The sequence below is a fragment of the Chenopodium quinoa genome, unplaced genomic scaffold, assembly GCF_001683475.1.
Source record: "Chenopodium quinoa cultivar QQ74 unplaced genomic scaffold, ASM168347v1, whole genome shotgun sequence".
Classification (NCBI taxonomy): domain Eukaryota; kingdom Viridiplantae; phylum Streptophyta; class Magnoliopsida; order Caryophyllales; family Amaranthaceae; genus Chenopodium; species Chenopodium quinoa.
Genome location: NW_018743669.1, coordinates 495457 through 519388, shown reverse-complemented (window position 1 = coordinate 519388; position 23932 = coordinate 495457). Strand labels below are relative to the sequence as shown.

Genomic DNA, 23932 nt, shown 5'->3' with positions numbered 1-23932 from the left:
AACTACTTTTTATTACTGTCAACTCATGTGGTAACTATTAATGAAGTTACTATCCAATATATGTTGAATGACAAATATACCCCCAAGTATTAGGCATGAGAGTCCCTACCTGGTAGTTAGGGATGTCACTGGGGCGGGTCTAGTAGGAGACCCGCCCCATCCCCGCCCCGATGGGGCGGGGATGGGTCTAGCTTTGGCGGGTCGCGGGGCGGGGATGGGTCTAAAATCCATACCCGCCATGGGTGATGGGGCGGGGATGGTTGTTATGTAATACCCGCCCCGCCCAGACCCGCCCCATACCCGCCCCGCCCCGCCCCGCCTGACCCACCCCGTACCCGCCCCGCCCCGCCTGACCCACTCCATACCCGACCCATACCCGCTTTATACCCACCCCATACCCGCATAAGACCCGACTAGCCATAGCATAATACGATTAAAAAAAAAAAAAAAAACTACACCTAATGAAATCTAACCCAGTAACCCACTTACCCAATACCCACCCTCATTCAGTCATTCACAAAACAAAAACCCTAGCCTCTCACTGCCTCACTCTCTCCTCTCAGAGACTCACAGTCTCACTGCGCTGAATCTCTTCCTCAAGCCTCAAACCCCTCTCTTCGATCCTTCTTCTTCAACCTCGTGGTCCTCGTCTGCAATCAAATCTCTTCGATCCTTCTTCTTCAACCTCGATCTTGCAAGGCTGCAACTCATTCAATTTAGGTAAACGTTTTCGCATTATTATCTTTGAATTTTCTTAATTCAATATGTTCAATTAAGAATTTCTTAATTGGGTTTTCGATTGAAAGTATGTGATTCGTCTTTTATTTATGATTTGTTCGATTGCGGTTTTCAATATTTCATTTGATTGAGCTAGGGTTTCGTGTTATATTTGTATGATACTTTCAATCTAATGCAATGTAGTTGATTACTGTTATTTTTTGTATGATAATGTATGAATATGATGACCTCTAAATTTTTTAGTTTATTAGGGTTTTAATCTAGAATTTTCATTACTTGTTTTTTTATATTTAATTTCACAAAATAGATATAATAAAGTCGAAATATGTATAGATTGTAATTAGTTTTTCTCATTAATTTCAGACTTATAAGTTTATGTTTATTATTTTAGCTTATGTGTGATAACTAAATTCGGATTATGTCATTGGGGGAAGTTGGAGCAATTTCTATTGAGAATTGTTAAATAACCCAGGTAAGAATTTTCTTCAAATTTTGTTGTATTCTTTGTTATTGAGATTGTATAAAAGCGTGAGAAATGAATTTCAAACTATTATCATAGTATCATACTATTGTTGTTATACTGTAATTTAAGTAGTACTCAATATTGATGAAATTGATCACAATGTATGCAAATTGAGTTGGGGTAATGAAAATGTGGATGGATAATCAGGTGCTGATTTTGGTGGTTAAGAAAGTGGGTGTGTATAGATAGAGTGGAAGAACAGGTTGGATCTTTAATGTCGTAAGCTGACAGCTTTTAAGAATGAAGACTTTGAGACACCAAATTGTACAACTACTGTACTATATTTTGATGTCCTTGTGTTTGTGTTTGTTGTCTCCCTCTTTCTTACAAAATGAGAGTACTAAATTTGGTGATGTTGTTGCTGGCAGCCAGTATGTAGTGGTTAGTGACTTAGTGTGATAGGTGGTTAACTGGTTATGCAGCAGCAACAATATATTAACATAGCAGTTACAGTATGACATTATGCATTGATAGGCCTTTCAACATGATATCTTCCGATAGCTGTGCTAGAAGCATGATCTGCCTTTGCTGCTGTGCATTGCTAATTTGCTATTATTAATTTATTATTGCTGTTTCTGAGATGTCAAATGTGTTCAATACTGTAGTCAATATGTCTAGTGCATTAATTGTCTTTATTTAATTTTTACAGGGGAGAATGACATCTAAAAATGAGAATAACGCTAGTGTTCCCACTTCCGCTAGTAATACTCCAATTGCAATAGATGATGATGAAAGTCCTCTAGAGACTAATTCCGATCCTTCTCTCCTACCAATTACTAGTAGGCATACTTCGGCAGTGTGGTCTGATTTTAAGAGAAAGAGAGTTGGGGATGTGATAAAAGCTGAGTGCAACCATTGCTCCAAGCTACTTGCTGGTGGGTCAAAAGCAGGAACTACTCATTTGAAAGATCATATAAAAATATGTCCAAAGAGAGTATGTCAAGATCTTCGACAAACAAGAATGTTTGGTACAAAAAAAAACTTGAATGATAAGAATGACACGATGACATTGGCTCCTTACGAATTCCACCAAGAAGATGGAAGAAGAGACTTGGCAGAGATGATTATTTTGCATGAGTATCCAATTAGCATGGTTGAGCATATTGGTTTTAGAAAATATAGCAAGACACTCCAACCTGGATTTAAAGTGCCGTCTCGCAACACAACTAGAAAAGATATTATGAAAAGATATGAGCTTGAGAAGGAGAATGTTGCAACCTTGTTGAGGAAAGCAAAGGGTAAGATTGCCTTAACTACTGACATGTGGACAGCTGACAACCAGAGAAAAGGTTATATGGCGGTCACCTCACATTTTATTGATAATACATGGAAGTTGCAAAGTCGGATCATAAGGTATTGTTTTCTGGTTACTTATAACTTGTTTATTTTTTTTGGTTGTCTTTGTATTGCTATAGTTTTTTGTGTGAATTTTAAAATCATAAGAATTATAAGTTGTGATGATGGATGATAATAATGAGCCCATATATCCACAATAGTATTGAATAGACAAATAATATATGTTATTTTCATTGGTTTTGGTAGGTTTTTATATGTCCCCGCCCCTCATACTGCTGAGGTTCTTGCTGATGCTTTGAAAGAAAGCATTCAATCATGGAATCTTGATCTTAGGTTGTCTTCTATAACCGTGGATAATTGTTCAACTAATGATGCAATGATGGAAATTTTGAAAGGAGTGTTTCCATATGGCTCACTTTTATTGCGAGGTGATTTTTTTCATATGCGTTGTTGTGCTCACATATTAAATTTGATTGTTCAAGATGGTTTAAGTGCTGTGGTATCAAATGGTGTTCAAAGAATTAGGGATAGTGTTGTGTTTTGGACTGCTTCTGATAAGAGAGTACAAAGGTTTGAACAAGTGGCTAAGCAAATAACTCCTGAGTGTAGTAGAAAGTTAGCACTTGATTGCAAAACCCGGTGGAATTCTACTTATGAAATGCTTTCTATTGCTACTAGTTATAAAGAAGTGTTTGTTGTTTTAAGTGCTCGTAATAATTTATATAAGAATCCACCGACCCCTGAAGATTGGGAAAAAGTTGAGAAAATATGTGAACATTTGGAAGTGTTTAGTAAAACTACCCTTAATTTTTCAGGAACAAATTACCCTACGGCCAATCTTTATTTTCCTAAAATTTGTGCTTTGAGAATTGCTATTTCTGGTTGGCTTTTATCTCCTCATGATTATGTAAGGAAAATGGCCGACATTATGTTACAAAAATATAACAAGTATTGGGCTAGTGTGAATGGCTTAATGGGAGTGGCAACAATACTAGATCCTAGATACAAAATGGCTCTTATTCGCTTTTATTTTGCAAAAATTTTTGATGAGCATGACTTTGAAATTGAGGTTAGTAGAATTAGTGATCTTCTACGAAGATTGGTTGATGAATATGGGTCTAAGATGGGTAAAACTCAAGGTAGTAGCAACCAACAAGCTTTTGATTTGGGTAGTAGTAGCAAATCCAATGAAGAGACCTTTATGCAAGAATTTGCTGAATTTTTACAACAAGATAAGGACTCAAGTCATGATATATCAGATTTGGATAAGTATTTAGGTGCTGCTAATGTGCCTCTAGTCCAAGATTTTGATATTCTTAACTGGTGGAAGACAAATGGAGGCACATATCCCATTCTTCAGCAAATAGCACGAGATATATTGAGCATTCCTGTTTCTACTGTTGCATCAGAGTCCGCATTTAGCACAAGTGGTCGGGTTCTTAATCCTTATCGTAGTCGGCTTTTACCGGAAGCTGTAGAAGCTTTGATGTGTACTCAAAATTGGATATGGGCTGCTTCTAAAAGTAAATAGCTAAAATAAAATTTTATTTAATTAATAATATTATTTATTTATTTATTTATTTTAATTAATTCACATTGTATTTGCAGATTGTGGAGAATTTAAGGATGATGAATATGCTAAATTAGTGGGAGAATTAGAGGAAGGATTTGAAACATGTGATATCGATTCTGGAACAAGTGGACTTTGCACCGAATAATTCAAGGCCTAATGAATTTCTTGTTATGTATTTGAATATTTGTAGACTTGTAGTTATTTTTAATATTTGGACTTTGGACAATTTGGAGTTAGTGTTTTTTTTTTTTTCTCTTATGTACTACTAATTTTAAGTTTTTTAATATGTAGTAATGTAGTATGTATGCCTAAGGTGTTGCACTTTATGAAAATGGTTGATCTTGCAGTGGTTTTTGTTGGATTTGAGTTAATGGGATTTGTATGCACTGCTACTTTTTCATTAGTCTACTATGAAGTCTGCAGGGTTTCAGTTGACACTTGAAACTTGAAAGACAGTTGCTTTTCTCAATACTAAGTTGGCGGGTATGGGGCGGGGAATTGGCGGGGATGGGGCGGGGGTTTGGCGGGTATGGGGTGGGGGTTTGGCGGGTATGGGGCGGGGACGGGGATGGGGCGGGGGTGGTTTTAGAGTTGGACCCGCCGGGGCGGGGACGGGGATTATTTTCAGACCCGACATGGGGATGGGGATGGGGATGGGGATGAAAATGTGAGGCGGGGATGGGGATGGGAATGCCAAAATCCGCCCCGCCCCGCCCCGTTGACACCCCTACTGGTAGTGGTCCATCATGATACCTCATTCAATTTCATAGTAGTTTCTTGTGTATGATTCAAGAGTGTTTGTAATTATAAGTATAAAGATTGTCGTACAAAATGAAAAGACTTTTGACCAAAAAATGGTGAAGTAATAAACGAAATATAATTGTTTCCCATCACATTTGTCAAGATAGACATTATCTCTAGGATTTTTGTCAATGATGATTATCGTAGAATTTTTTTTTTCTTTGAGGAAATCGTAGATGTTTCTTCATTTGAGAAGGAAACTATAAATAACCATTTCAAAGTTGTATTGTTATCAATTAATAATGAGATAAGTGTGAAAAAAAAAAATCATGTATTTTTAATAATTAAATACGGAGTAATAATTGAAATCATTTATTTATGAAGTCTAATCGCCTAGCTCAAGGCAAGGGTTATATTATGAAAAAATTGAAAATGTACAACTTTGTATTAGTGTTAGGTCTTTTGCAAAATAAAATTAGATTTATTTGTTAATTTTATAAGTGTTGAGGTGTTGTAATTTGAATTGTTGTGTGAATTGATGAGAGTATTGTGTGCAGACTATATATAGTCAAACATACATATGTGAACACAACAAATACAACTTATATGATTGCAAACTACAAAAAGAAATATAGATATACTTCAATGAAACAAGTCAATCCCTTGATTTAACATCTAGCTAGGAGTGATGTGGATGACAAAAAGATTTAAAGAGCAACAAAAATCAATACGATACTTTTTAATTTAGTGAGCACCATATATATTACCATATGAGTGTTGCATTTTTGTAAAAATTGGCGTAGACACCTATTTTTACCGTGAAAGACAGTTTTTTATTCCAACATATCAAGTTTAATTCATGTATATACTTTGTAGATTTTTTTCACTTTGATTTATGATCGTCATGTATAATGAAATAGTTACAATACCATTTTTACAAGGAAATTTAGTAGAAAAATATGTGTCCTTTTTTTAATGAATGTGAAATTCATATTGATACAAATGACACGCAAGTATATGCTATTTCATCGAGTACTAATTCTTGAAATGAAAATTCACATTGAAGACATCGAAGTTTGTGGAGGTTATTGATTTTGATACAATCATGAATTTTGTCATATTACAACAAGGACAATCAAGGCATGATACCCTATACAAATGTGGTTTGATTGATATTTACCGAGCTTAATTTCATGCTAAACTATCATTGAAATTTTGTACAACACTATAATAGACATTAACATTTGAGGATTGTGATCAGCAATATACAATGTATATAGAGTGAAAACTGGATGTAAACATTCAAAATACTAGGAAACGATTTGTACCTGTACACTTAATAAGATAGACTCAATTGTCTTCATCTGTACACTACATTTCCGACTTCATTAATTAAATAAACACAATAGGCAATATGTTACTAAACATGAAGATCGTTCTTTATTATTGCATAATATAATTTATATTTCTACACAAATTATACACTTATATGTTTGTTGATTTTACACACTCTTTTTCTTCTAATCACCCTATGTAAGTTGTTAGAGATCGGACAAATATTCAATGAAAATGACTAATTGCAAAGTCTATCATTAATATTAATTCAACAAGTATAAAATCACATTATCAATCGTGCTTAGATGTTAATTTTGTTGCAATAATTAATCTTGTCGTCGTTATGCAATCAAGGCACGCGCGAGCCGAGTATTTATGTGGACAAGGGCGCCAACTCTATTGACTTCACAAATATGCCATACGATTGACTAGCTCAATTCCAAACCACCATTGACACCCATGACCAACATATATATATAATGCCTTCCAAGTGCTAACATATAAGACCTCAACTTGCTATATGTAGCTTACTTGTACTACGTGTTTAACTTCATCAAATATACTAGACTATTCATGAAATCAATACTCGTTAATCTAGTTACAGGAACATTAATTGTATTCATTTTCATATTCATTAATTTTTATGATTGCTTATTTTTCTGCAATTGGTAAGAAATTTTTAATCCTTAAATGGAAAATGAGGAGGTAGAACAATATAAAGTTGAAAGTTCACAATCGGCCCAAACAAAACCTTGTATGACTTATCCACTTTATTTATTACTACTGTATGTAGGTTGTCAAATAGTGGACTCATAAGAGTCATAGCAATGAAAAATGACTAATTGCAAAGTCTATTGCCAATAAAAACTAATATAACAAATGGAAAATCACAGTAACGACATAAATCAATGAGGATATGCTATTAATTTTGATACAATAAATAATTAACCTTGTTGTTTTACAGTCAAGGCAATCAAGACAAACAAAGTCTTTCCCGCCCCCAATGCGAGTACACGACTATACGTTACAAAAATTCCATAGAGTAATGACGACTATCGTCTCACCAAACTCAACCATGAGCCACCATTGTCATTATAATCAACACAACACCTCAAGACACTACTCCCTCCGTTCCTAAATGTTTTTTACGTTTCCATTTAGGGTGTTCCTTTTTATTCTTTACATTTAGTATATTTCCTATTTTAGTCATAAATTTTGGACAAAATTACCCTTGTTTTACATTTTTTTTCTCAAAAGTCCTTACTTTTCCATGTGATATTGTACTTTTTGTACTATTTTAATAGTTTTTCAACACTTATTATTACTTTCTCTCTCCTCTAATTTCTTCACCCCACATGATCAACATTATATTTAGCAATAAAATTGTACTTTCAATCATTGAAATATTCCAATATACCTCAACTTTACACAATTTCTTAATAACCGTGCATAATTCCAAACGTAAAAAACATCATGGAACAGAGGGAGTAGCATATAAGAATCACAACACACCATTAAAAGGTTACTTAGACTAAGGGCATGTTTTCTTTGGCTTAATTTCAATTCAGTTCATAATTTCCTTCTCTCATAAACAATTCAATTCAGCTCAGTTTAATAGATTAGAGCTGACCATAAGGCTAAATGTAAAACTCAATCAAATATAAACACAATACTCGAAATAGTCTAATTTTTTAAAACCATTGATTCTCGACATTTTTTTCCCCATTTATTCCCAACATAATTACTTACTTCGTATTAAATAATTAATTTTATTTTTGTAAGGAAAGATAATTACTCTATCATAGTAATTAAGTAATTCACACAATCCCAATTCTACTAATTCACAAATGGAAAATGAGGAGGTAGAACAATCTTAAGAAATCAATGAAAAATTGAAAGTTCACATCTGGCCCAAACAAAGGCTTCAATAGCCCAAGTAATACACAATTCGCCCATCTTCGCCATTTGGAAAGAGCACCATCATTTTACTTTTTTTCGCTGACAAGAAATTAACCGAAAAAAAACGCCCAAATTCACCATCCTTTCATCTCTCCCTTTCTCTCTCCTCTTGTCTTCACTCTCCCCAAACCCTAGTTCTACTGAACAGGTAAATTATCCCAAATTAACTATGTTTGCGAATTAATTTTGAGCTTTTTAAGGAGCAATTCTATTTCGAATTCATATTTCAAGCAGACGAAGAACACTGATCTTTTGAATTTATTGGAAATTTTCGGCTTCGTCCGGTAAGATTTTCTTACATTTAGCTGTTTTGCGATTTCTCTCTCGTTTTCTTGTATTTTGTGCTATAATCTTGTTGAATTTTGATTTTGTTTCAAAATTTGATTTCTGTGGTGAATTTCGCTTTGTTTAGTGCCTTCTTTAATGGAGTTGATGCATGTTACTCTTTCATGAAATGGTTTCTAGTGTCATTTGATTTTTCATTTTCGTTTGATTTTTCTTTTTATATTTTGTTTGTGAATGGTGTTGCTTCAATGTACTTTGTTGATGACTTATCAATTGAAATGATGTTGGTCACTTTAATTTTTTTTGCTTAGTAGTTTCACATTTGGTTGATTTTGTAATGTTACTCGTTTAGAGAGAGAGAGAATGAGGCGAATGAACGGTTCGCTTTAAAGAACGGAATACTCAAGGTTGGCAGGGAGCTTGGATTTTTTGTTACCCTTGAAAGGTGTTGTATGGAGGGAGTAGGAAGGCTGATGGGATTTTGAGGGAGTAGGGAGCTTGGATTCATGGTGGATTATATATGAAGCATTACACTTGAAGTTCATTTTTGGATACTCAAAATAGTAACTTTGTTCTTTTCTAGGACAAAGGGATTGGTAAATAACCTGTAACTGAAGAACTTTTAGCTAGTGGGTTTGTTTATAAAAATTGTGATCTGTATTGATAACTTTGGTGTGGTACCAGGAAGACTTTTTTTAGTCAGTTTTATTTATATTCAAGTGTTGTAGATGCATCAGATTGTTTTGTTTGTTCATTTTGGTAGAGGCGTCATCATGTAATGTCTATGATAGCATGATCCCATTATATGAGTTGTTACGGGCCCGCTAAAGATCCCAGAATACTGAACTTTCAGTTTCAGGGCTGCCGAATCAAGTCAGTTACGTATCTCGCACATTTGCAAGTTTATGCATTTATTACAATCTTATTATAGTATTTGGTGGTGTCATGCTTGTTTTGGGGATTGAATTTTGCATTTAGCTTTACTGTTATTCATTTATAAATTAAGGCTTGACCTCGAATTTAATTTGAATGTATAGCAGGTAATCCAGGTTTTGTTGCAGAGTTTGCTAAGGTCAATGGGTTTTGATAATGATTGCATTTTAAATATTCAATCACTTGCTGGAGAATACTTCTGTCCTGTGTGTCACCTTCTTGTCTACCCGAATGAGGCTTTGCAAGCGCCATGCACTCACCTTTACTGCAAACCTTGCCTGACTTATGTTGTCAGCACTACACATGCTTGTCCTTATGATGGATACAGGGTGACTGAAGCCGATTGCAAGGTGTTATGCCTTTATTATCTTAATCACAATTGGTTTCTGACTGGTTGTATGGAGAATCTGAAGTGTTTTTATTGTGGATTTATTTCTTCTTTTGTCACAGCCACTGCTGGAGTCAAATAAAACATTGGCAGACACAATTGGAAAAATACAAGTCCATTGCCTCTACTATCGGACTGGATGTACATGGCAAGGTCCTCTATCTGACTGCATATCTCATTGTTCAACATGTTCATTTGGGGAGTCGCCAGTTCTATGCAACAGATGTGGAGTTCAGATTGTGCACCGCCAAGTGCAAGAGCATGCACAAAGCTGTCCTGTAAGTTTAAATGTATTTACTGCTCTGTTCTATTTTGTACTGGTTGTCTTTGTCCTATTGACTTATATTTTTATTTAAAATCTCACTCTAAATTGTACCAAATCAGGGCGTGCAGTCTCAGGCCCAACAACCAAGTAATGCTCAGGATGGCACATCCACAGGCGCTGTAGCAGATCAAGCACAGACTGCAGCTCAGGCAGTCTTACCTGCTTCTCAAGCTCAGACATCACAAGCTTCTGCTTCGCTTGCATCTGGTCAGGATAACCAAACAGTCAGTACAGCTGGGCAACCACAGGCTGCACAAGCTGCCATGCCAACTGCTGAGCAGTGGTATCAGCAACAGCAACAGTACCAGCAGCAATACCAGCAGTATTATCAGCAGTATCCTGGATATGATCCTTACCAACAGAACTATCAATATTATTATCAATATCAACAAGGAGCTCAACAGTATCCACAGCAACCCACGCAAGGTTATCCTCCTCAGGCATATGGTCAAGCTCAGACCCAGATTTCTGGTCAAGCTCAGGCTCAACCCCAACTTCAAGCTCAGCAGCAGGCTCAGCCTCATGCTCAGCCCCAGCCACAACAGCAGACCCAGCCACAACAGCAGACCCAGCCACAACAGCAGCCCCAAGCTCCATCCCGAATTGCGCAGCCTTCTGTGCAAACAAATTTCCAACCATCAGCCAGTGTTCAGTCCCAAGTCCAGCCAGTGGGTCAAGCGCAACCTCAAATGCAGGTTCAGGGTCAAGCACCTCCATCTCATTCCCTTCCATATAACCAGTCTCAGCCATTACCCCAGGCTCAACCTTATGCTCAGCCACAGCCCATTACTCAGCAGCAGACACCAGTGCCTCAGTACCAGCAAACTCATCCTCATGCCCAATCTTATCCACCGTCAGAAACTCAAACCCAGCATTACCCCTACACACAGCCACAGGCTCATTCTCAACAGATTATGCAGGCACCTGCCCACCCACCTTCTCAACAAAACCAGCCTTTGAATCCCAATTCCCAGCCTCAGACTCAGAGCGCTGTAACTGGTTACCAATCATATCCGCAGCCACAGCCTCATCCGCAAGCACAGGTGGGAGTTGCTCATCCAATGCATGCATCTGGTGCCCAGCCACAACCTCAGTACCCTGGGCAAATACAAGGGAAGTTTCCTTCACAACCATCTCAGATGTATTCTTCTCAACCTTATTCTAATGTGGCAGTGCAACAACAGCCAACTATGTCATCTGCACAAGTTCAGCCTCCAAGCGGGCCTCCATCGCAACAGCTCCCTGTTTATCCTCATTCCCAGCAGCCTGGATATCCGTTTCAGCATCGTCCTGGTGTGCAGGCTGCACAGCAAGCTGCTCCACAGCAGTTTGGGCAACAGCAGCCATTCCCTGGCCATGGTCCATTTACACAGCCACAGCCACCTATGGCAGCTCAATTACATGCTCAGGGCCCTCCTCAAATGCTACAGCATTCTCAGCAAAATTATGCACCAGGGTATATTGCTCAGCCTAATATTGCTCAAAACTATGCAGCTAGACCAGTGACCGCACAAGGAGCTGGATCACAACCACATCTCCAGGCTGCTGGTGCTGGTCAGGTTAGGCCTCCACAGCTTAATCAGGCTTACCCTATGAGAACAGACAGTCAGCTATCTACTGCCTCTGAACATAAGGCTGGTCATCCTCAACAATTTCCAAAAGCAACGGGGGGTGAGAAGCCTCGTGATCAAAATGATCCTAACAAGGAGTCTGGTGCAGGGGTTCAGGTGATTGAAAATAAATTAAAATCAGAAAATGCCCTGGATGGTAATGGGAACGAGAATGAAAGTAAATTAGCTGCTACAGGGTCCAATTTATTAGGAAGTGATAATCAAGAACGCAAACAAAGGATGAAGGGAGATGCTTCAGAGGATGCAACAGAATTCTCAAATGGTAATAACACAACTAATATTGGTTCTGATACCCATAAAGATGCCCGAAAGAAGGCTGAAGTACAAGACTTAAAGCATGCAGCCAAAAGTGCAGGAGATGCAGCAGCTGCTGTCTCCAATATGCCTCATTCACATTTAAACTCGCAAGTTCATGGCACTAATTCATTTCCTGCCGTTGACCAGGGAAGAAATCAAATGCAGTCAATGCAGTATGGGCCTTCTGCCCAACACAGACCTGGTGCTGCGTCTATGCCTCAGTCAACACCTCAACTTTCAATTACTCAGCAGCCTGGGTTGGGTTCTCAACCTGGTCAATTAAGGCCTCAAGGACCTGGACAAGCTCCCCCTAGACCGCCTTTCAATGCAGCTGATATTCCCCAGACATCTATTCCAAAGCATCCTCATGGTCTTACCCCTCATGAAATTGCATCCGGAGGAAATCTGGGCCCTGCCTCATCAGGACCCTTTGTTAGACCTGGTAATATGGGTTATCATCAAGGAAATATGCCACCTTACCAAGCTGGACAACCTCATAATCTTCCAGGGGAACCTTTTGTTGGTGTAGGGGGTAGAGAACGTGCTGATGCTGAGCAGCGTCCTCCATATATGATGGAAAATGAAAAGTTTCAGGCTCACAGGCCTGGATATTTTGATGGTAGAAAGCCAGATTCCCTCCCTCATGGATCCATGGATCGAGCTCCTTATGGGCCTGCTCATCCTGGGATCCAGCCTGGAGCTATGAAATTTCCTGAGGAGCGTGGTATGATGGATGAAAGGGGTAAGATGTTTCCTGAGGAGCGTTTGAAACCCTTTCCTCACAGGGACTTTGAAGACGATTCGAGGAAATTCCCTAGACCTTCTCATTTTGAAGCTGGGCCTTCATCTAAATATGGTACTCATTTGCCGTCATCTAGACCACTTGATCATGGTTCTCATATGTTTGGTGGAGATGGAATGCCGAGGCCCTTTGACAAGGCGCCACATGGACTCAATCATGATTCTGGACTGAAAAGGGATTCTGGTGTTGGTTCTGGTCCTTCAAGATTTCTGCCTCCATTTCATCTTAATGATGCTGGTGAAAGGAGCAGAACTGCAGGGTTTCCTGATGATGACATGGGGAGAGGGGATTTTGGGCATCGTCCTGATTTTCCTGGACCAGCTCCTGGTCCTGGATTTGGACGGCCCCGAATGGATGGTTTTCCGCCTAGAAGTCCAGGTAGGGACTTTCCAGGTTTTCCTTCTCGTACATTTGGAGCCTTTGGGGATGATGTGGGAAACAAATCACGACGTTTTGAAGGTTCCAGACCCTACAATTTTCCCACTGAACCATTTGGGAAATCAATGCACGAGAACAGGTTTCCGATTCCACCAAATCATGTACAAAGGGGTGAGCTAAGTGATCATTTGGTTGGTGGCCCACGTAATCCAGATATGTTGCCTAATCATTTACGAAGAGAACATATGGGTCCTCGAAATATGCACATGGGAGAAGGGACTGCTTTTGGACTCCCTGGGGGTCATTCCCGGATGGGAGAACCCCCTCTGGCAGGGAATTTTCCACGTCATCTACCCTTTGGCGAATCCTTTGGAGGTGAAAAGCCAGGGCACCCTCTGGTAGGAGAGCATGGATTCAGGGGCAGCTCTGGTTTTAATCGTTATGGACGTGATGGTGGATTTTTTCCAGTAAGTACTTGTTTGTTTCAGTAATATTGACTATAGAAGATTGTTTCCCAGATGTTTAATACTTCTTTTGATGCCTGATTTTTCTGGTGTTTTTTTTTTTTTTTTTTTTTTCAGGAGGAGATGGATACTTTTGATAACCCAAGAAAGCGGAAACCTGGAAGCATCATGTGCCGTATTTGTAAAGTGGAGTGTGGAACCGTGGAAGGCTTGGACTTGCATTCACAATCAAGAGAGCACCAGAGAAAGGCTAGGGATATGGTCTTAAGCATCAAGCAGTCAAATAAAAAGAAACAGAAGTAAGTCTATGTAGAAGTTGTCTTTTACTGCATATGCTGTATATTGTACATTATTCTACCTTTTATGTGTCGCTGTTTTTATGGTTTGGGTGGTGGCTGTTTAGTGGGTAGGATGTTGAGAATTGAGAAGGGGGTGCTCTAGTTCTTGTTGTAAGGCATAATTTGTTGGTTGTCTTTGTTGCTTAGGATATCAAAAGATCAAGGTTCAATTGAAGGAAGAGATGCAGGCAGGCCAAAGAATTTCAGTTTTCAGGGTCGAGGAAATAAGCGTTAAAGGCTTGATGATTGTTTTGGCTGACAAGCAATCCAGTGGTTTTGTAGCTGACAGACTGAATTTGTTCCTTCAGTATTTTGCGTTTAGTGAAGTAGGTGATGCAGCTTTCTGTATCTCTTTCTTTTGCTGGTTGGTTTATGCCAGTTTTGTCATTTCAGGTTGCTGCTATGTTAGTGGAGATGGTATTTTGGGACTGAAGTATCAGTGGCAGTTAAGTTACTTTGTTTGACTTTGTGCTAAATATTTTGGAGATTGAATATGTTTAGCGTGAATGTATACTCGCCCCTTGTTTAAGTGGTAATTGCTATCTCTTCACTAATAAAGTATATGTATCTTCAGTGCAATGATGTGACATGTGGCTAATTCTATAATTATGGTTTGTTAGTTCATCAGAAAAGTGTGGTTATCGGAAGTGAATTATTTCTTACGTCGTAGTCTTCTTTGCTTCTTTTTTTCCTCTCCTTTTATCCCCTCCTTAAGTTTTCTTCTTACTCTGTCTACAATTTTGTTCATATAATCCTTGCCCTGTCAATCTCCTCCCACTTCTTCAAAAAAGTTTAATTTGTGTAAGATGATTTCACCCGCTGGCTTTCAAGTATCGATCACCACCTAACGGGTAATCATTGTCAGATTGTGTGACCACATTTTTATCGTCTGTTGTACACTCCATTCTCCACTCAGCCCGAAAACAGTTTGCCTTTATTGCCTATAAGTGAAGTTCATGACATTTTGACAGCATCTTCTTTTTCTGTCTTAAAAAATTTCTGACTGTAATTTGTGGCCTATAGCAATTGGAAAATGGGAATAAAGTGTGGTGTTTTTGATAAGAGAGGATGAGTGAAATACAGTTGAATCTTATATATATATATATATATATATATATATATATATATATATATATATATATATATATATTAAGTATTTATGTCTTAAGTTTTAGCTTTTGGAGGTTTGATGGTTTCACCCTACGTTCACTGATATTCCAAGAAGTTTAGTACGTTTGTGGGAAAGTTTTGGGGTGGCTGAGCTGCTGATTCTTGATTCATTAATTGTGATGCTGTTCAAATGTTTGTAGCGAACTAGCGATCCTGTCTATTTGGTTTAATGGTGTTGGGACAATAATATTTTTTTTTGGGTTAGTAACTATTTGAAGAAGCTATGTAAATCTGGGTGCAAATTACCACAGAAGGTCAATGATTTCCTTTCAGGATATTGATGTGGAAGATTATGTTTGAATCTTGTTCACTTTGTTTTTAAGCTGTGGGTTTTTGAAAAATTAGTTGAATCATGAGGATTTTTACAATGGGAGCTTTTAAATGTCAAGTCTTGATTTTATGTGGTATTTATTCTCTGATTTTTGAAGTCTTTCATAAAAAAATTACTCAAACAATTCTTTATGAGCTCCTGTTTGGGCATCCATTGTCAGCATGAGCATTGTGTACCGTTTGACCTATTGTCTTCTTTTTTGGATTTGTATTCAATCTTAAATTTTGATTTCCATTCTTTTGAGCCCTATCTTCTTTGGCTAAACTTTCCTATCATCTTGCTACACTGCTGTCTTCAACATTTTTTCGGCCACAAGTTTCACATCACTTTGACACTTTGTAGATTTTTAAATAATTTTCTTTCTTTCTTTCTTTTTGGTTGCTTACATTTCCTAGGGAATTTTTAGCAATGTACTTGCATCAGGAGATCTTTGTCATTTAACTGAGATTGGGTTTTTGCTCACTCTGCGTCCATTAATGACACACACTCAAAATCTGTTGGGAGATGAAAATTGTAGAGCGTGCAAAGTTTAATTGCAGAATACCTATAAAAGTCAAGGTTTTTATTTATTTGTTCACTGACAAATTGTGCTTCAATAAGCTCAGAAAGTCAGAATATTATGTCTGCATTGATATGACAAATTAATAATTTTAGCTTGCATTTCTGCATTGTTATGTAGAGTGATTTTCTGAACTTTGAGAAAGCCAAATTATTTTAACTAGTTATTTTCTAAGAAATATTCTTTTGGTCAGGTTGAAATACATATGTATAAAATATTGTATAAAAGGTGCAGTCTGGATAATTATTCAAATCCCGAGTAGTCACCTCTATTTTTTCCACTGTAGGGTTTCACTTGATTATTAAGGGTAACATGTTGGTGTAGTTTAGAGTGTGGTTGGTGTTCAATGAAAGGATAAGAAAATGGTGGTAAAATTTTGATTATAACCTTGGAATTGGATTGAGTGATGAAAATGTTGAGGAATAGATAAGAGATAAAATTGAAGGTTGGAAGCAGGCAATTCGCTTTTCCTTGACCAAAGGGTGAGTAAAATGATTGAGTCGTCCCTCTAAAGGAAGGCTTTTGATCTTCGTAGATGCGATAGTTATTTATGGGTTGTGTCATTTCCTATAGCTTGGCTGATGAGGATGGATTTTTATTTTTTTAGTTTTTAGAATATGGTCTCTACACCATTCTATTCCTTTGTATTGGGTAATTATATATTCATTTCCTTCAGTGAAGCTAAATACTACTTCCTCTTGTTCCATAAATATTGCAACAACTACCATTTTAGGAAGTTTCACAAATATTGCAACATTTCCTTATTTGCATATGTTGTCTCTTTCTCTCCCCTCATCACATGGACCCCCCCCCCCCCCTTTTTTTTTCTCTATCTCTCTCCTCTTCCTAAAACCCGTGTCCTCTCCCCATGTCCCAATACTAAGGGAACGGAGGAAGTATGTTTTTTTTTTTTTAATAATTTTTATTCTTAATTTGGGTTTTATCAAGGACTGTGAAGATTGGAGAACAAAGTGCAAACTGCAGAGCAGGTGTGACTCTGGGAAAAAGACAAATAGTTATTAAATGGAATTGGTTTCTTATCTTTTAGTTGGAGATTTATTACTTTTATGAAATATACTAGGACTATGTATTTTGTTGTATGAAAGCTTGGAGAGTTAAATATATGAGGTGTTGTGAAATTGTGACAGTAAGCAGGTTCTTTTTTTTTTTTTTTTTTTTTTCATTTGCTTATTTGTAATTTTTTTAATTTTGTTTACTAAAATTAAGCTGGAAACTTCTTTTTGTTATACAGAGCCTGAAGATATAAACTTACTATTTGATTGTATGATGATATAGGGGACATGATAGGATTGGACACTTATAGTGCGTGATTATAAAGTTATGGAGTTGTTTTGTGAGCTGGGAAATATCAGAAAATATCATGTATAAAATATCCAAGTCAAAGATTGGGTGGTATCTGGCTTTGCAAGTGATACAGAGCCTGAAGATATAAACTTACTATTTGATTGTATGATGATATAGGGGACATGATAGGATTGGACACTTATAGTGCGTGATTATAAAGTTATGGAGTTGTTTTGTGAGCTGGGAAATATCAGAAAATATCATGTATAAAATATCCAAGTCAAAGATTGGGTGGTATCTGGCTTTGCAAGTGAGCAATTACAGTGAGTGTATCTGCAGTGAAATACTGGTATAGGAGAAACCAAGAAACTGCTATAGGATTGAATGCACTAAAACTGAGATCGCTGCTACATGGCTCATACTTTTGATTAGACAAGACAAAGTGGGATTCTCCCTGTTTTTAAAAGGAATGTTATCTTCTGTTGTTGCTTCCTGCATAATATGAGTAAATCCCAAAAGTTCTTTGGTGGGAACTCGATACAAACCTAAAATCTTACTTTGCTTCTTCCCTCATCTGATTTGCATGTGTGTATTCAGGAACAGTGGACATTCCACAAAGTAGTTGACTCCTTTTGTTGTACCAGCTTAGGATATAGAAAATTAGAAGTGGTGCATATACAAATGGCGTATGGTGATTAGGATGGAACATGTAATATATTTAGTTGCTTAAATGAAATTTAGATGTGAGGTGTAAGTGCTTTCAGTTTTGATTAAGGTTTCACTTAATGAAACCTGTTTATATATAGTTAGGATACTATTTTATTTTTCAGTCTGTTAATTTCTGGTAGGAGGCCTTATTTTTGTCAATACAGAAATCTCTTTCATTTCAGTTTGAATTTTCCATTTCACATTATAGGTTTTATAATCCCATTGTGGCATTTTACTTTTTATGAGGCCAGTGCTTAAGTTGATTTATTCTTTCTGGCTGAATTTTTTCCTACCATAGATAATGTCCACTGAATCCGTCTTTTTCGGCGATGCTGACAAGGAAAGGCTGAAAAGCAGAGTGGTTTACCTTGCAGTCGTCTTTAGAGTGTGGTAAGATCATGTCCAAATCAAAGGTTTTTATGGGAAAATTTCTGCTTGTTTTATTTTACACATTGTTTTCTGCTGTTTTATGACTTTTATAGTTTTATCTAAGATTTATAGCTAATCTTCGTTTACCCTGTAATTTTGTTGGAATGTCTGAATTTTAGGTAGCTTTACTTAAGATTTTCAGATACTGCTCTAAAAATTCGAGTTCAGTATTTTCGGCATCTGACTCATAATTTCATCAAATATGATTGTTATTGGGTGGGACACTAAAAAAAGTGGTCATACGAAGGGCTCTTAATTAGTGTGGGGGTCTATTTTTAACATGTTTACTATGGAATCTTAGTTGTAATGTCTCGAGAATACCCCATTTGTTCTTTTTTTTTTTCCTAAATTTTAATTTTCCCACTTTTTGTCTAGGTGTGTTTGTTATTGATATTCCTACTTTGCTATATTCGTTTAAAATTCTCTCTCATAAATTTTTTTTATTAACCCTTGTGCCCCATCACATCGGTCCACTTACTGGTTTATAAAATTTAGGTCTTTAAACAACCTTCTCTTTCTTAATTAAAAATTCAAAAAAGTGACCCACTTTTTTTCTTGGTTTATGTTGCCACAATAAATAGGAAGATAAATAATACGAACAAAGGAAGTTTTGGATTGGCTGTATAGAAGTTAAGTGTTTTCTCTTGTACTGAACTCAACTAAAGAACCATAGTTTAGTGAAGATTTAGTGCAGTTGATATGGCTGGCTCATCTTTTTCTTGATTTGTGGAGATTTGAGGTGTTCATTTGTGTTATGTAACTTCAGAGTTCAATCTCAGTTAAGGTCTGTCTTTCTTTTGCAAGAGCATGAGCCCTTTTTGGTCGATTAAATATTCCCACTGTAGATACTTCATTTTTCTTCCAAAGTTTCGCATTAGGTTTGTACTGTACCCAGCTGAAGCAGGCTCTGTAGATTCTTGAGGCCCCTGATAGGTACATGTTTTGATATTTCTGGTGTTTTTAGGCAGTTTGAGTTGTAGTGTAAGCATTCTGTGTTTTTTATGCTTAGGGAAAGCTAAAAAATAACAAGTGTTTGACAGCAAAAACACGTGAAGATATCCTGACATAGCATGTTGTGAGATCAGGTTATTTGTTTCCGAAGGACTTGGGAAAAGAAGTAAAGAGAGTTTATGACTAGTAAAATCAATTGATGATATGCCACTTATAGTCGGCTTTAATTTGGGTTTATGCCAGTTATGAAATTGATGGAGAACAACAGACATCTGGAAATTCTTCACATGTATGAAAATTACTTATGGATGCGTCAAAAGCTGCTTTGAGATTATAGCCTGAATAGAATAGGTTTTTGAACTTGCACAGAAACTGCACAATGAAGGTTTTGGCATTATTGAGTTGGTTGTGTATATTTTATGTTTTTTATCTGCACTTTTTGGAGTAAAGGATAGATGTAGGGGATATTTTCTTGGTCAATTGCATCAAGGCTCATCAGTTATATGTCCTGAAATAATTGTTTTCTTGGCTTTTTTTAATTTATTTTTTTAATTTAATTATTGAATCTACAATTTTACTGCCAAAGCTGCAAGTAGTTCACAATAGAGACTGTTTCTGCTGACCTTCAAATGGTTACGATTGTGTTAGCTTTTGTTATTCCTGTTGCTGTGCTGAAGCTCTATTTGTAAAGTGCTTGAGGTGCTCCAATTTCTAGAAGCTAGGATGCCTTTTGTGTATAGGAGTTCATAGCTTTTCATTTCGGCAAAATACTACTGAGGATTATTATATCTGTTAGTTTTGAATTTTTGGTGGTGGGTGGTGAGATATGGAGTACATATAATTGAACAATATGTCAAATGCTCTCTCTATATGTCTTCTCAAAGTGGATTTATATTGGGTATTTTTTTTTTTTTTTCTTTTAAACTCTATAAATTATCTAAATATTTATTGACTGGACCATCTACATTTGTTTGGAAATCCCTAGTAAAGCTTGTATCAATTCTGATTTGTGTAGTTATCTTTATTCCTAGAAATGTTCCCGTATTGAATGTTACCAATATCTAGAATACCCAGGTCTTCAGAGGTTAGCCCGTGCGTATATATATGGATAACAAATGGATGAGAGCTCTCTTGACCATGTGTTCTTGTTTAATCTTCTCTCTGCTCCTCAATCAACACATTAGACTTTGTTCTTATGATAGAAAGTAGAATTTTATTTATAAGATCTTATTTTAAAAACTTATAAGGAATTAGCTTCAGTTATTTTTGTTGTGAAGACTGCCTTTGTTTTAATGTAGGTATATAAGTTGGGTTTTTTCCTGAATTGTTTTCCCAAAACTTGTATTTTTTGATGAAATAACAAAGGCCAAGAACAGTGTATGCTGTTTACTGTATAGTGAGTAAAATAGAGTATGGGTATAGAGAAAGTATTGATGGGATGGAAGAGGAAAGGAAGAAATATGTTAATTATAAAGTTTTTTTTAGAATTGTGAATTTTATTTAGTACTACGAGCAAAAATGTGAATATATATGTATAGGAATGCAGAGAATTTTTAGTAGTTGATTAATTCATGTAAATGCAATGTTTTCCCTTGCTATAGTGCTTTCATGTATGCAAAGGTCAAACCCATCCTTGAGAGAAGAGTCCCTTAAGTCCCCTTGTGTATCTCCAGTAAAAAAGTACTGGAGGTGAATAGGTGATACTGACCATAGACCAAACATGCGAGGCTTATCACACATTCAATGTTGTCTGAATGAATCAGTGAAATTTGTTACTTGGTTATGATCTCCAAATTTAATGTCTTACTCTATGGAATGGACTTTTGGGTTAATATATGAACTTAGCTCCTAGCTGGTACTGTAAGTTTTAGATATTAGTTCATCCTTTAAATGGAGTTTAGGTCAATTTAGGGTTTAGTTGCCAATTTCTTATTTAAATAATCACAAGGAAAACTAAAATGTAAGCCTACAAGCTGATGTGGTCAGTAGACATATAAATGAAAGAGAAAACAGGAGGGAATATAGGATTATGACATTTGTACTTTTCCGTGTGGAATTCTTATGAAAGTTAAAGATTTTTGTACAGTGAACTTGGCAATAAATTGATGCAATAAGTATGCTTGAGAGAAAGTACTAGTCTCCATAAGCTTATAGTATAACTTGTTTTGTATAAATGGTGTTTAGAAATTTTTAATGTTACCTTCCAGCTCCTTGTCTCCCCAGTGTTGCTATATCAAAGGCTGATTGTAATTTTTCAAACACTAGGCTAGACAATCTGGTGCAGGATGGTGTTTCGTTCTGTTAAAGGTTTGTGAATCTCTTGTCTGGTTTGAAGTACCTAAGGATGCAGATGCAGCTTTGCCATCCCCTTTTGTCCCTAGGTGCGTTAAGAGAATCCTATGAGGCATCACCTTGGGGTGTCATGTATTGTATCCTCGTTACCTGTCGAAACACTGAAGGTATGTGTGCTTCAAATGGTTTTTGTTTTAAATTGCCAAAAACTGTGTATGACAGATTTAATTTTTCTGAAGACAAGTTATGCTGTTATTCGCTGGTTGTTCTCTAGGTCTACTACCGTATGTGACCATGGAAGAGTTCCTTTTGATTGAACAGCCTATTTCATTTAGGGTGTTTGGTTCACGGCTATTGATTGATATAATTGCATATTGCTAAGCTATAAATTATTTTATTTTAGTGTCTGTCCTTACTAGTTTGATTACCGAAGACTTCTTGTGTGAAAATTTATCAGAAGTTAGAATTGCCTTTGAACTTATATGCTACTGTTTGATGTTTATGGACCTCTGTTCTGATGCTCAACTAGAAATAATTAAATAAGCTGAAACTTTCTTTCGACTGTTTCTCCTTGACATTGCTTGTCCTGAAATTCATTTTGTACTATGGTGATTCTTGGCTTCTTGCTTTCGAAAGCATTCTTTCCTTATATGGGGTAGAATTCCATAAATATCTCCCTGATTCTTCCTAGATTTCTCATGGCCTTTTGAACGATTGCTTAGTGAGTGAACTACAAGCGCTCATAGAGACATTCTCTGAGTCTGAATTTGCTTACTCCTAAGAGTCTAGTTCAAGACTTGACTTCTCACTGTAGAAAGTGGATTTTATATGGTATACAAGCATTTGGACCCCTGATGTTCCTGAACTCTTTCCCAACATAACGTGTGGATTGTTAGGCTAACAGAAATTTCTTTATGTGTTCATTTCTATAGAAAGTAATACTTGTATGTTTTTGTAGAATTGTAGGCAATACTTCCGTATCCAGTTGAGAGTGTGGTTAGCACTACTCATTAGCCATTGAACACAAACTACTTTGTTGGGGAGGTTTTTTTTCCCCTTCTTTTGTTCTTGTTGGGATAAAATACCTGTTAAGTAGACATAATTACTGGGTAGGGTCACAATATTCATGTAGGTGTGCAGTGCTGTTCTGCTGCTAAGGTGGTGGTGTTATAGCAAGGTTGTTCTAGTGGTCAAATTATTGTTTTATTGAAGCATAATAATAAGTTTTTGTTTTGTTTTATTTTTTTGGGTCGGGGGGAAGAGAGGATATACGAGCCTGATTTTTTGTAAAGACTCTGTTAACTCCCCTAGATTCATTAGATAGCTGAGCTTTTGCTTGTTGACAGTACTCACAATTTGTCCTCAGTGTTTGGTGATGCTAACCCTAACAGTTATTTTGCAGTATGATTATTTATGTATATTTTGCTAGGTGTAGACAACTGAAATCCTGCACTTTTTTGTGGAGAGGCCTCTTGATGTCCAGCACTTGTTATCTCATTCGTGCAAGTTGCAACTTATTTTTTCATCTAATTATATTTACCTGTGTGTATTCAGTTTGTATATATTAAACAGTATGGTAATGGATGCAGAAATTTGATTTAAGTACTGATTTTGGCTGATTGGTGTGTTAGCAGTTCAGTACACTGCAGATCAGGTAACACTGTGTTGGTTTTTGCATGTATTGTTGTTACTTTTAGAATTTCTAAAACTGCTAATGATTGTATCATAGTTGGAAAAAAAAAAAAAAAAAAAACTAGTGATTAATCGCGTCATGGCTTATACAACTGTTTGTTAAGTGATGATAAATTTAATACCCTGAGTGTGATTGTTAGTGTCATCGTATGTTCGAGTGCAATTGTGATTTGGACATAGTTTTAGTAATTTTGTTGCTAAAAAGCATTAGGTGTTACATGAAGCATATGTTTGTAAGTGATGTGGCAACAGTTCTAGAGAATATATTCTTAAAATCCATTTTTGGATTAATGTTGGATTAATGTCACATTATCTCAAGAGCAAATGTCTTTAGGTCCACCTACCTTATAATTTGTTGAAGGGGACTTATTAGGTGTACCAGTCACCAGTGAGTACATGCTTTTAATTTAATGCAAGCAACGATCCTAAAGAGAAAGAATGGAAGTTCATTTATCTTATTTAAATGCAAATGGATCAACTGTTGTTAAT

General features: G+C 36.6%; 2 protein-coding genes across 6 annotated transcripts; both read left to right on the top strand.

Annotated features, from left to right (window-relative positions):
* Positions 1-324: 324 nt before the first annotated feature.
* LOC110683391 (zinc finger BED domain-containing protein RICESLEEPER 3-like) lies at positions 325-4501 on the top strand. Its single transcript, XM_021859750.1, has 4 exons — positions 325-720; positions 1911-2614; positions 2804-2985; positions 4166-4501. Exons 2-4 carry the CDS (start codon positions 1917-1919, stop codon positions 4273-4275), a joined length of 990 nt encoding a protein of 329 aa, XP_021715442.1. The 5' UTR covers positions 325-720; positions 1911-1916; the 3' UTR covers positions 4276-4501.
* A 3654-nt stretch (positions 4502-8155) lies between these two features.
* Positions 8156-23353, top strand: LOC110683390 (mediator of RNA polymerase II transcription subunit 12-like). Of its 5 annotated transcripts, none has more exons than XR_002503602.1 (9): positions 8156-8449; positions 9491-9733; positions 9834-10049; positions 10156-13671; positions 13786-13967; positions 14154-14332; positions 14400-14451; positions 18378-18469; positions 21725-23353. XR_002503602.1 is itself a non-coding variant. In XM_021859748.1 (6 exons), the coding sequence occupies exons 2-6, from the start codon at positions 9527-9529 to the stop codon at positions 14239-14241; spliced, it is 4209 nt and encodes a 1402-aa protein (XP_021715440.1). In that variant the 5' UTR covers positions 8156-8449; positions 9491-9526; the 3' UTR covers positions 14242-14585. The 5 variants fall into 5 exon arrangements, 2 of the variants coding, with proteins under 2 accessions (XP_021715440.1, XP_021715441.1); XR_002503601.1 differs by having other exon boundaries at positions 14154-14451; positions 21725-21918; positions 23181-23353; XR_002503600.1 differs by having other exon boundaries at positions 14154-14451.
* Positions 23354-23932: the final 579 nt, after the last annotated feature.